At 38.6% G+C, this 12,830-nt stretch overlaps 1 protein-coding gene across 1 annotated transcript in view; it reads right to left on the reverse strand.

Moving 5' to 3' along the window:
• Positions 1–12,830, reverse strand: part of KIF6 (kinesin family member 6) — a 172,759-nt gene that overhangs the window by 153,889 nt on the left and 6,040 nt on the right. Inside the window, exons 2-3 of the mRNA XM_064708913.1 lie at positions 2,139–2,225; positions 825–931 (exon numbers count right to left, since the gene is read on the reverse strand). Coding sequence (XP_064564983.1) covers positions 825–931; positions 2,139–2,225 — 194 coding nt within the window. The remainder of the gene's footprint in view (positions 1–824; positions 932–2,138; positions 2,226–12,830) is intronic.

Consider the following 12,830-nt stretch of genomic DNA (forward strand, 5'->3'; position numbering starts at 1 on the left):
GGCATTTACAGACAAAGGTAGTTGCATATGAATCTATTTGGAGAGGGCAGCTCCTCTTTTCCAAGCAGGTTACCTTAGCTGATGTAAAACTACATCAGTCTGAGCTGCAATTGTTTATGTGGCGCTCTCTTTTTTAATAGCATAGAGAAAAAAATTACTTGTTGTTTACTATAAAAAATTAAGCATAACTGAATTGGAAAAAGACAGTCTTGACCTCATCATAAGAGTTGATATATCTAGCTTTATTCATCACCAAAATTTTAAAGTGTTGCCTCACTTTTCTGTTGAATTAATAAAAATGTTTGATATTGTTGTACTGATTTTAAGTTCCTAAAAAATATTTACACTCTCAAACCAAGAATTTACTTCTGTCAACAGTTTCTGGTTTTTGTTACTTTGCTTTGGCTATGTCTGAAACACAGTTTCCAAACAGAATGTTTTACATCAAGACTTTAGCCAGTCTAGGACAACTCATAAGATCACAAGATAACATACAGTCCTGATTCAGTCTTCATACATAAGTTCAAAACAAAGTGCAAAAATAGAAGAATTGGTAAATGTATCTTTGAGATGAGATTTAGAAATACATAATGACTTGCAATGGACAGACAATAGTATGACAATTTTATCGAATGCTATCAGACTTGTTGTGGTGAAGAGCCTGTCCTGACGTATTCCTCTAGTTACAGGAGTTATATAAAAAATAAACCCATCTATACTATAATTTAATTTTAGACTTTTCCTGAGTCTATAGACCTGTATCACTACACATAACGCTGTCAGTCACTAAAGGCAGAAGGTACAAAGATAAGACTTCAACTCACTTGAACTTGTAGCTTTCTCGTTTATTATTGATGAACCCATCTGCTAAGTCACGTGGCACAGTAATCTCCAGACTGGGCAGAGGCTCCTCATTATCAACGGAATAACTCTAATAAAGGATGGATACAAATTCACAGAATAATGTCATCAACAGAACAGCGTTACGCTTAGATACAACACTCACCTAAGCTTAGCACCTGTAATTGTCTGGAGACAAACTTGTTACAAATTGCACTGAATACGTGAGCAGATCTCCCTTAACTACTACACAACAAACCCAGCACATAACAGCATTACCCTGTCACCATGTAAACACCACAATCACACTTGAAACAAAAGCGCAGCCTCTTTGACATAATTTGTTTACTAAACCACTTTGATATCTGTAATGTTATAAAAAAACAAAGTACGCCCCCCAGTGCAAACCTCTCAAAACAATCTGAAAGACTACATTAGGAAAGGCTATGGCAGGACAAAGGCTTGAGAACAGCTGGTTTAAAACAAGACGGCAATTGAGACCTAAATGCACGGTTCCTGAGGAACACTTTCATTATCTTTATTATCCCTTGGGTGTACACTGGGAGCAACGCGTTGCCCTCCCTTGCTCAGAGCACCGCTGAGCTGCACAAACCCAGTGACGCGGGTCAAGCGCTTTCCGGCGGAGCCCTTCTGTAATAGTGGCTGAGAAAGTTCCTCAGCCACTCCCCCAACAGTTACAGCCTAAACTCCTCTACTTAGTGATTTTATGAACTTCCTACGGCTTCGGAAAGCAGGAGCTTCTCGCCGCACACCCACCCGCGTACCAGCATCTCCGCCCCCGCCAGCCGCCCGAGCCACTCGAAGGGGATGGGCTCCGCTCCTCTGCCCGCACCTGGGCGAGGAACGAGGGTCCCCGGCCAGCCCTTGGCTCTCCCCGGCATCCCCAGCGCACCCCCGGGACGCAGCTCCCAAGCCTACCCCCGCCTGCTGCCGCCTGCCCAGCGGCTTCACCCGCGCGTACACCTGGATCGTCTCCTTCACCATCGCCGCCGCCACGCCGGGCCCCGGCAACGGTAACCGGGCACGGCCCGCGAGCACGCGCCGCCCCCACACGGCCCCGGGCAGCGCGGAGCGGCCCTCACAGGGAACCAGGCCCGCCGCTCCCGGCCCTCACAGGGAACCAGGCCCGCACACGGCACCAGGGAGCGCGGAGCGGCCGGGCTCCGCCTGGCCCAGGTGACCGCCTGCCCGTCTCATCGTGCCGGCTCCCCGAGGCCCAGAGGTGTGGAGGGCATGCGGAGCGCTCCGGATCCCCCGCCTGATCTCTTGTGCCGCACCTGTTTGTCCGCAGGGATCTCCCGGCTCAGTCCCGCACCTGTGTCAGGCTCAAGAGAAGGTCTTCCGTCTTTATGCAGTTGAAACATCTTGGGGAGAAATACCAAGATTATAGGCACTAAGGACATCAACTCCTTTATTCTAATATAAAATTGGTCGAGAAAAAAAAAACCCACACACAAAAACCAAAACAAAATCTAGGGGAAAAAGATGTCTTGCTACAAGGGCTAACATTAGAGAGCAGTAAGAGCAGAACCCCATTATTCTGTGAAGTGGTCACTGAAGAGCCACACAAACACAATTGCATTTTGGCCTTAGTTTTGGCGGGATATAGTGGCATGGATGACATTACAGTGATTGCAAGCACACTAATTTAAATGAAGTGGAAAATCAGGGACTTAATTATGGAGGAGGATAGAAATTTCTCTAACTCAGATATGGTAAAAGTATGATAAGCTTGTATTCCAAATAGGAAAAACAGTAGGGAAAAGGCTCTGTTCTCTCAGCTAAGCAAATAACTGGCTCAAACTGTACGAGGCATAAGTAGTGAGCCTTCAGGGAATAAAATAGAAAGAGGCTGATCACCATCTAAAGTCAAGTGCAAAAAGTCAAAAGGGCAAAAATGAAAACAAGTGGAAAATATTACTTTATGATTAAATAAAGAGTGAAGGAAAAACAGGACATTGCAATGGGGTAATGGAATAAGCAGTAATTATCTTCTTGGCATTGCTCCAAAATTATGAAAAAAAGGTTGCCTCTTGTCAGTAGGGATGGGGATGTCAAAGTTGACATTAGAAGCAGAAGTGACTACAGGTAGGGAAACAATTGCAGCCAAGAAGGAAGAAGAACATAGTGTTTGATGAATTTCAACTAAGAGATCAGAATTTGGGAGAGAAGCATAAATAATTTCAGTTCCAGATCTCTGAAAGAATTGTGGTGTTTAATTGAAGTTTTGGGAACTGAAATGTTGGTTTGCTTGTTTGGAATTGAAATTATGCAGGACAGTACACTTTTTCCTACTTCTAGACCGAAAACTGCACATTTACTAGTCAACTGTGTTATTTAGCAGCTTAGCTGGAATATTAATTAGTCAGGCATCAGATATTATAATATTGCAGTTAATTGTGAGGAAAGCCATTTTGTGTCTGCCCATGTTCAGTAGCTGGAGTATGGAGCTGAGTGAATGACACTATTGCTTCTGGGGCCAAGCCTGCTGTGCAAATGGTTTAGGTGCCTTTCTTCAACCTGAAGCCTGAGCTGTACACTCTGAGCCAGTAGCACAGTGAAGACACACTGTTTTACCATAGGATAGTCTGAATGTGCTATGGCACAGAGAAACCAATGAGCCAGTTTAGACTCAAGCTGCTTCCAGAATAAAAGAATGGCCTTTAAAGAAAGGCCCGAAGGTGACATCTAACGAAAAATGTACAGGTCTAGAGATGATATGCTGGAGGCATGAAAAGTTTTGGTTTGCTGTAAATTTACTGTGAGATCTTCTTACTGTATTCCCTGGGAAATCACCTTGTACTTGAGGAATTTTCAGCATTTGCATTTATGTTAAACTTCAAAGACGTGTCACTTTCTTCAGCTGCAGGATTTGAGAAGTGCACCCCACAACACAAGCAACCTATAGACTTGAAATAATTATATGACTGTATAACTTATGGGATCTGGAAATTCCATATTTTAAAAAGGTCAGCCGTTGCCTTCTGAAGTAATAGAGCATCAAAATGAATCATCTGCCTTTACCATTGTAATTTTCTTCCACTTAGCAAATAATACTGGTCACAATATATACTGGACGTGGCAATTCAAGGACTTGTTTTCCGTTATGTCACCTAACAACTTACTATGCTTCCAAATAAACAGCCTTCTAAGTTTTATAATAGCCCAAACTTTAAAGTCCTCTCTTTTTTATCTCAAAGTTTTACTTTTCATAGACTTTACTTACTCTTGGCAACTATCATGCCATTTGGCTGAGATAACAATTAGAAGTTAGAACACAATCTTTCCATAGATCAACTAGGCAGAATGAAGGGCCAAAACTCTTGCCAAATCCTGAATTTGTTTCATCATCCAACTCCTGAAAACATTAATTCCAAATATGTATCTTTTACATGACCAAAAACACTCCTTAAGTGACCAGAAATTAAAGTCTGAAATGTGGCCTAAATTTAGGTACAGTATCTGTTGAGTTTGCTATGTGAGCACTGCCAGAAACAGTACAACATTTATAGTAAAAAGGTGTGGTAATACAGAAAATTAGGTATTTGAATGGAATGTGAAAAAGTTGAACTATCAAAAAATATTACCTCAAGTATCATGCCAAAGTCCTACAACCCTTGTGTTCTTCTGCTTTCTGTCCAGCATTAAAATGCTTAGGGCTGTCATGAAGACAAAACTGCCTTGTTCAGCTTTAAACAGTCCAGCCCTGAGAGAAGGACAGATATGTTTTTCTTTTCTAGGCTACTGTTACAATCTGTTTCTTAGGAAACAGGGCTACATCCTCATGTATGCAAGAAAAACATTTGGAAAGCACCTTAAAATTTCACTGTTCTCGCATTCTTACCCAACACATTTTTATGTGCCCTAAAAATGTGTGTCTTGGTAGACTCAGTCACACCAAAAAATCTGAAAACATACTACTCATTAGGGCTTATGCATATGCATAATTATATGTCTTTAATTGCTTGGATCTTTTAGAGTAAGCAAAAATTCTACAGAGAAATTTAGGGATTCTTAGGACTCTGACTACAACAGACAAATCTTTTTTTTCAAGTTCAGCAGTTTGTATCTGGTTTGGAGGCATGAAGTAGGGGTGGGGAGTTCATCTTCTAAATGGTAAACCAGATCCTTTGTTGCAAGCTATCATGAAAAATGTTAACAGGAGACATAAACCTAATTCCCATGCATTGCAAATATTATCTGCACAGTTTTCTATACTTCCTTCCCACGTTTATCTTTAGCATAATAGTTTTTCTTATTGATGTTTTATTATGAAACCTTCCAAAGTCCATTGTTGATTTGTCTCTGACTAATGAGAGATAAAATTCTAGGTGACTATGAATAGAAAAATTGGTAGAGTTTGGGCTTTTTTTATCTGAAAGCTAGTGAGAAATTTAGAATCTTATGTTTAATTCTGCTGAATGAATAATTTCTTTTATAGTCATTGTATAACCAGTTGGTGTATGCTCTTTTTTGAAGAGGATTAAAATTCCATCACCTTCAACAAAACATTATAAAATTCAATAATTGGACACCATTGATTTAAAATAATGTTAAATTGAAGTCAAGGATTAGAAGTTTTGTTGGGCACTGTGTAAATTTACAGGTGTACCAAACAGCTATTGCTAAGTTTAGGACAGGTGGCAATGCTGGGGAAGAGGAAAATAAATAGAAATAATGTGGGTAATACTAGCAGAATAGTCAGAGGCTAGAATTTTCCTATCAAGCTGTTGCTGTAAAGAGAATTTAAAGAGAATTACAATAATTCTACAGATCTCTGCAGAGCTTTTTTGGGGAATGAAAGCTAGCATCACAGAAAGCAGGGAAAGGTATTTTTGAAAGTGTAAAATGAAACTGATGCCATTGATAGATCATAAACAGAAACTTATCTGCAAGGTGGCCATGAATATGGTGTTGCAGTATGGACAAGGGCCTTCAAGAAAAATAATGTGGTATAGACAGGAGAGTTGCTGGAGGAGGCACAGCTGCTGACAGCATAGAATGACAACTGAAAGGATGATATTAAGCAACAACACTGAGTCTGTGTGTGGGATAGAGCGAGAGAGGAGGGTAGAGAAGCTGTCATTCATTGAGGACACACATGGGGAAAATGCAACAATGCAGTGGAAGGTGATCACAGCCATGGAGTAAAATTAAATTTTCTAGCTCAAAAGGGGAAAGATAAAGGTTGCGATCTCAGTTTCACAATTATTGTTTAGTGAAAATAGAGGGCATAATGCAGGGAGCTATAGTGAAAGAGTCTCTAGAATATAAGTATGAAAGAGAACTCCAGCTGGTAAAAATACAGTTCATGGTTTATGTAATGTAAAAATGAAAATGAGGAAGTAAAATTAAGTGTTACTTTGGAGGCAAGGGTAAGCAGAGGTAACAAAGCTCTTGAGGGCTTTTTGTTCAGACTTTTTCTTTGGATGGAACAGATGGGAGCATGGAGCTCGTATGAGGAAAGTGAATAGACAGAGAATAATTAAGAAAAGATAAAGAAGGAGAATATTTGCTCTCATAAGAAGATGGATTAGGATGGGGTGGCCATTACTTGAGTGGGTGAAAAGATGACAAGTGTTTTTATGGTATGATGGAGTTGCACAAGAAAAGGTGGCCATCTTTAATGAAGCAAAAGTCTGCACCATAATCAAAGTAGCATAGCATACCTAAAATTGAGGGAGATTATGTTAACCAGGTCTACTGATCTCAGGAAACTGCCATAATGAGCATTCTTTTATTATGCTAATAATTGCACAGGCTCACAAGTTCTTCAATTTGGATGTAATAATATGCTCCAGCCAGGTGTGCCAGACATTGAAATGTTTAGAGCTGGAACCTCCCTTTTTCTTCAAGGAAAAAAAAAGTAAGCCATGGATTATTCAAACAGTATGTTCAATTCTGGAAGCACATCCTGCAGTGAAGCCAGAGAAAATGGTTTCTTAAGTAGTAAGGCACTAAACACCTTAAAATGCCAAGATGAACTTTCTCACTGAAGTTTTCCATGTATTTGTGCCTTGCTGTAAGAACTACAACATTGGTTTTCCCCATGCAATTCTGTGAATTAAGAAATTAACATTTCTTGTCAGAGACAAGAAATTAGCATTCTTGATCTGTTTGAAATCAACTAGAATAGCTCTCATGTTAGCACAGAGCGATAGTATTTTAAACCCTCCTTTTTCTAGATATTTTCAGGTAATGAAAGGAAAAATAGGATTAGATTGGGTAGTTTTTTTTTTTTCTTCTAATATTCAGTTTTTAGTTTAAAATAAACCAACTACTATTGCTTATTCAACTAGTATTGCAAATCCAGCCTGGTCTAGTGGAATATGTCCCTGCCCAGGGCGGGGGGGTTGGAGCTAGATGATCTTTAGAGTCCTTTCCAACCCAGCCATTCTGTGTTTCTACATCTCAAATGCCAGATACTTTTAAGGCTGCATGATTTTTTCACATGTTGACATTATGCATCTGCTGTTGAGAAATCACATTAATGGGCAAGAGTTGGTATCCAGGGATTGCAGACATGAGTTATTTGCCAATGTGAGGAGGCAGGCTTCTTGTCTGAGTAACTGTATTAAAATGTTCATTTAACCACTGTTGATCTTCTGTCTCTGGCTTGGCCATGAATTGTGTACTTAGTTGTTGTTTAGACTTCCCTAGAATCTTTCACTTATGAATCCCCAAGAATATAATAAACTAGTGAGTTGCATTTCTCTTGTATTTGAAAATAATCCTCATCAAATTAAAGCTGTGTCTCAGACCCTAATAGTACGAGCATAAGTGACCTGTTAAAAACAGGTAACATGACCTGCATGTTACCTGTTTTTCATGTATGGCTGAAGAGAACAGATCCTCAATTCATAGAATAAGCTTCCTAAAGTTCTTGGTAGCAATTTGACAGACAAATATATGTCAGCAGTAATTTTTTTAGGTTAAATCATTATTAAGCTAATAGTATATATTTCACTGGAGAACTGTTGACAAAATCAGGACCTTTTCTTCTCAAGTTTGCATTATTCTGTGACCTGTGGGGGAGCTCAGTGGTTTACATACACTCCAGCCAGATTTCTCCCCAGGTAATAAACATGAAGTACTAGATATTATATTTGAAGACATAGGTATATCAGATTGTTAACATGAATAATTAAAAATTCCAGCAGTTAACTTATTAACTTCTGATACTTTCTTTAGAATATATTTTTTATTGCAAATGACTAGTACATAAACAGTTTTAAAACAACAGATAAGATTTTTAACAGTTATTGTCTTTGAAAAGGCTATGATTTTTTAGACCAAGAAAAAACCATTTTGCATTGTATAAGTCTAGTGGGATATGTAAGAACTCCATTACATTTTCAGAGGTCTATTCTAATTCACTAAGATGTATGAACAAAAATCGTACTTGAAAAACAAAAGCAACAAACCCAAATCTTCATCTGCTACCTACATCCATATAAATAATATCTTCTTCACTCATGAACAGACATCCAGATAGAGTAGCACCAACCTTCCTTATGAAGGATAATCCAAAAGCCTTCCTTAAGATATAACTGTCCTCCTGGGTCAGTCACATGACTAGTTCAGCAAATAAATTATTGCTAGCAATCTAACATTTACTTTTCCATGGAGCTTACATTATTTGTAGTTTGCACTGGACAGCTTATAAGAAGAGTCACATGACTAAACCATGCAGTCTGGTACAAATCACAAGCTACAAGAGGATAAAACATCTTGCCTTTGGAAGGTGAACAGCATAGCATGTGTTGCAGTTGAGATAGCCACAACACAAAGAAAGTCACCATACAATTTAAGCATTCACCCACACAGAGTAACACCACACCAGAAGAATGTATCTGCCCTTCTTGCTCATTAGCCCAGCCTTTTATACCCCTCATGTTCCTGCATTGCACCTGTGCGCCCTCTGTTCCCTTTGTGGTTGGTCAGTGCCCCTGGGCACTCCATGGCTCATTGCTGTCAGTGCTGCTCCCCTGCTGCTCACAGCTGTGCCACTCCCAGTTACTGCAAACTGTGTGCCTACAGGTGATAGTGTTATTTTGGCACATATTTAATAGTTGAAGAACAGAAATCAATTTACTCCAGAATAGCAATTTAGATATGCTAATTTTTATCTGCTTTTGTGATTAGTTATCAATTGGTTTGAATTCTTGTTTTACAGTTTTGATATATTTGCATGCCCTCATAGCGATTACCTAGGCCCCAGTGTATGCCAAAGCACCTCCAGAATTTTAACCCCATATTGTTGAAGTGAACATGATTTAGCAGTAGGGCAAATGATGGCTGTAGAAGGAAAATGGGAAGAAGGATTGTATAACATCTCAGAAAATACCTAGGCTGTCTGATAAGCAGTTCCTTAGATTATGTATTGGAGTTTCAGAATAGTGCTGAGTAAAACTGAATAATGTTGAATCAAGGCACGTAAAAATAAATAGTTTGCATCACAATTGTTAACCAATTTGTACAGTTATTGAAATATTTTTCTTAACATTTTAAAGTCTCCAGATGCCAAGTGTGTATCATGATTTTCTTCTGCTGCACATAAAATTACTTAATGAATATTGGCTTGCAGGATTATTATCCTTCCAGCTAATTCCCAATCCAACTCAACTTGCCTTTTCCTGGGCTTCTTGCCACATTCCAGTTTTCCCTATGCTGTTGATGTTATGTAGGACTGAAATGTGGAATTATACAGTTCATAAAAGAATCAAGTACCTTAGGCTGTTGTGTTCATCTATTGTTAATGGACAGTAAATGCAAACATGAGCTAACAAAAGGCAAGGGATAAGCACATTTAAGTCAGATCAGTTCCCAGAGAAATAATTTCAAAACTTGTCAAACAATTTTTGAAACATGGAAGAATAATGATTTCCCATAGATCCATTGTATATATTCTGGCAGTGCAACTTTTCCTTTATATAATATTTTTATAAAACTTGAATAGTAAATTCCATTGGAAGATCTCAAAGAGATTTACAGACATTAACTAAATCTGACTTGTAACACTAGTGTGAAGAAAAGAAGCTGGTTTAGCTATCTATTTGTTGTAAAAAACATCTTTGCCAAAGTCAGCTGCTTTGTGCTCTTCTGTCAGCACTAAGGTTCACAAAATACTTCATTCACCAATTTCTAATAATTCTCCTGCTTTTGGATTCCTTTTACACTCCCTAATTTCTGGGGATGGTCATGGACTAACCTTTCAGACAAGTTATCTATCCTCAGAGGGCTTGGTTCTATGTGAAAGAAGCCACTCGCTTTTGGTCCCCCTGCTGCTTCCAAACATTACTGCTCTCCAGTGGTCCTGTGCTTCTGGAATGACTTCAGAGAGCTACTATGGCTGGTTGTAATACAGAGTTTTGTTTTTGTCATGTTTCAGAGACCAGGAGGAAATAGAAGTGTCTTCATACCATTTTTTCAGAGAAATGAGGCATCAATGCCAGTCCTCTGTTGGTAATCCTGTGGTTGCGATTCGCTGGTTAACAGTCCCCACAGAGCCCAGTCTCTTCCTGCAGGTTCACAGGCCCTTCCATCCCTTCCAGCCCTCAATTTATTTTTCAAATGATTTAAGTTGGTAAAATTTTTATCTAATCATATGTTTAAGATTTTAGAAAGTGTCCCTTCCTCCAAACATACTATAATTATAATTTCATAATATTATAATTCTTACATATAACATGATATTGCATTATTTTATATGTCAGCTAGACACTATTGACTATTCAGAAGTTTGAAGAATTTATCTTATGAGCAAATTGTGTTTTCATGTCCTGACAAACTTGATCAAGGGCAATTAAATTGTAATACCTTCCTAGATCTGCCAAATTAATGGTGGGAGGAGGAAGGTAGGAGGAGAAGGAACAAAACTTTTAGGTTTTTGATAATTCCTAAAAAAAATCTTACAGTAATAACTTTTGTGACATGAAATCTGTGAAATGAACAAAAAGTTGTGCAAATATATGTTTAAGCCTGTCACCTTTCTGTCTGTACTTCTATCTATACAATCAAAGGAAATGACAAATCAAAAGTACAATAGCCTTTTCTTGTGAAACCAGTTAAGAAATTTTATCTTAACTAGTTCATCACAGATAATTTCACCATTGGTGTGTCTCCTGTAAATAGTTATATCAGAACAAAATGGACTATTTTAGGGCACATTTGACAATATTTTGTACCTTGGTCTTAGAATATGCTGAGCATCCCAACTTTGTTTATTTCAAGCTGCTTTGGATCCTAAGGACCGCACTATAGGATCTGAGAGACAGTGGGTTTAGACATATGAGAATTGTTATTCTGGTTTAATTTTCAGAATTTCCAGCGAATTTCCAGCTCACTGGGTTTTTGTGAAGTGTTTTTGTCTGTTGCGGTTTTTTTTTTTTTAATTTAAGCACAATAGCCATCCCATTACATAATGTAACCCCCACCCACCCACACACCCACACAGCATCATTGCTTTACTTCAGACACAAAATCCTGGTGCTGTGAGATATTGAATATGTTGAACCATGTGTAAATCAGCAGTGACTAAAACTCTGGAGAAGTCAGCATGCTTAGTGCATTTGTGTAAAGCTGTTTTTCTTGCGTGTCTTCACTAGAAGACTGATTATATTTCTGTCATATTTCACTGCCCCCCCAAGACCAGTCTAAAACCTGATTCTTCAAATGAGTATTCTGTCTTCAAACTTTTATCCATTTATAACACTAGGTTTTCCTCTGTCTAGGAAGAAATAAATGTAATCTGGACTTTGGTGGCATTTTGTTTAATCCTGTAAGTTGACACATTTCTGTAGACTACTGTGTAGGTGCTGAAAACAGTGTTCACAATAAATGTTAAGTGTCACATGAGAATGACTTCTTAGTCATGGTATTTAATACATACAAAGGAAAAAGAATGCTTGTATGTTTCATTTTGTTCTGTTTGCTTGTTTCATTTCTTATATCATAAAACACTAGGAAATGTTTCTTGGCATTATCAGTCAAGATTCTGTGCTCTTATGCTATAGACAGGCTGTCTTAATTTCTTCTTCTGCAAGTGGGATAGCACACAAGGTCACTTTTGGCTGGTGTGGTAATAAAACTTGGTGCTGAAGCATAGCAGTCTCTACAGTTTGTATAAATTCCAAGAATACTTGTGCCAAGACTATTTGCCTATGTCCATAATACTTTAGCATGCTTCAGAAGCAAAGCTCAAGAACTTGCCTATAATTTCCTGCCTGAGAGAACACGTGAATATATCATGGCCAGATTGCATTGCTTCTTGAAATGGCAGCTTCATAAGAGGAGAGAAGTATAATATCATGACAGCAGTGGAGTAAAATTGTATTCAGGGATCTTGGGGATTATGTTCATATCACAAAAATTCAGTAGGATTACATGGGCAAAAGTTTTGGAACTGTTGGGAGTTTTTTCTTTAATTAGCAAATAATACAGAAAGAAGTACAGTAAAAAGCATAAGCATTGGTGAACCAAAAGACCTAAAAGTGTACAAACACGAAAATTGCAGCACCAGTTCCAACTGTGTGCTTGCATTTTTAGGTGCTTGCTTCATCACTGAGCTTCCATCAGGCTCACATCAACTGTGGCAAGAGCTGCAAGGAGACAGTTGTCTTGAGCTAAATGTCTTGAACTAAAATGCAGGCAGCTGGATCCCATCCCACGTTCTGCCACAGCTGTTATGCATGGGTAGTGGCTAAACATATCCATATCATAATGTGTTTGCTATTACGATTTTTCAGCATTTGATTTTCCAACCATGACAATTTTTCAATGTAATTAAAAGTGTTATGTAACTAGCTGTAAATTATTACTCTTTTCAGGTTTACCGATTCAGCTCTGTGGGCCATTGATGCACTTTTGCATTCATGCCCACTTAAAAGATTTTCTTAGTTTTAAACCATTATAGGAAGTGACTCAGGATAATTGCCAGTCTAATAGGCTCTCTTGGCTTCCTGGAGCCT

The sequence above is a fragment of the Zonotrichia leucophrys genome, chromosome 3, assembly GCF_028769735.1.
Source record: "Zonotrichia leucophrys gambelii isolate GWCS_2022_RI chromosome 3, RI_Zleu_2.0, whole genome shotgun sequence".
Lineage (NCBI taxonomy): Eukaryota > Metazoa > Chordata > Aves > Passeriformes > Passerellidae > Zonotrichia > Zonotrichia leucophrys.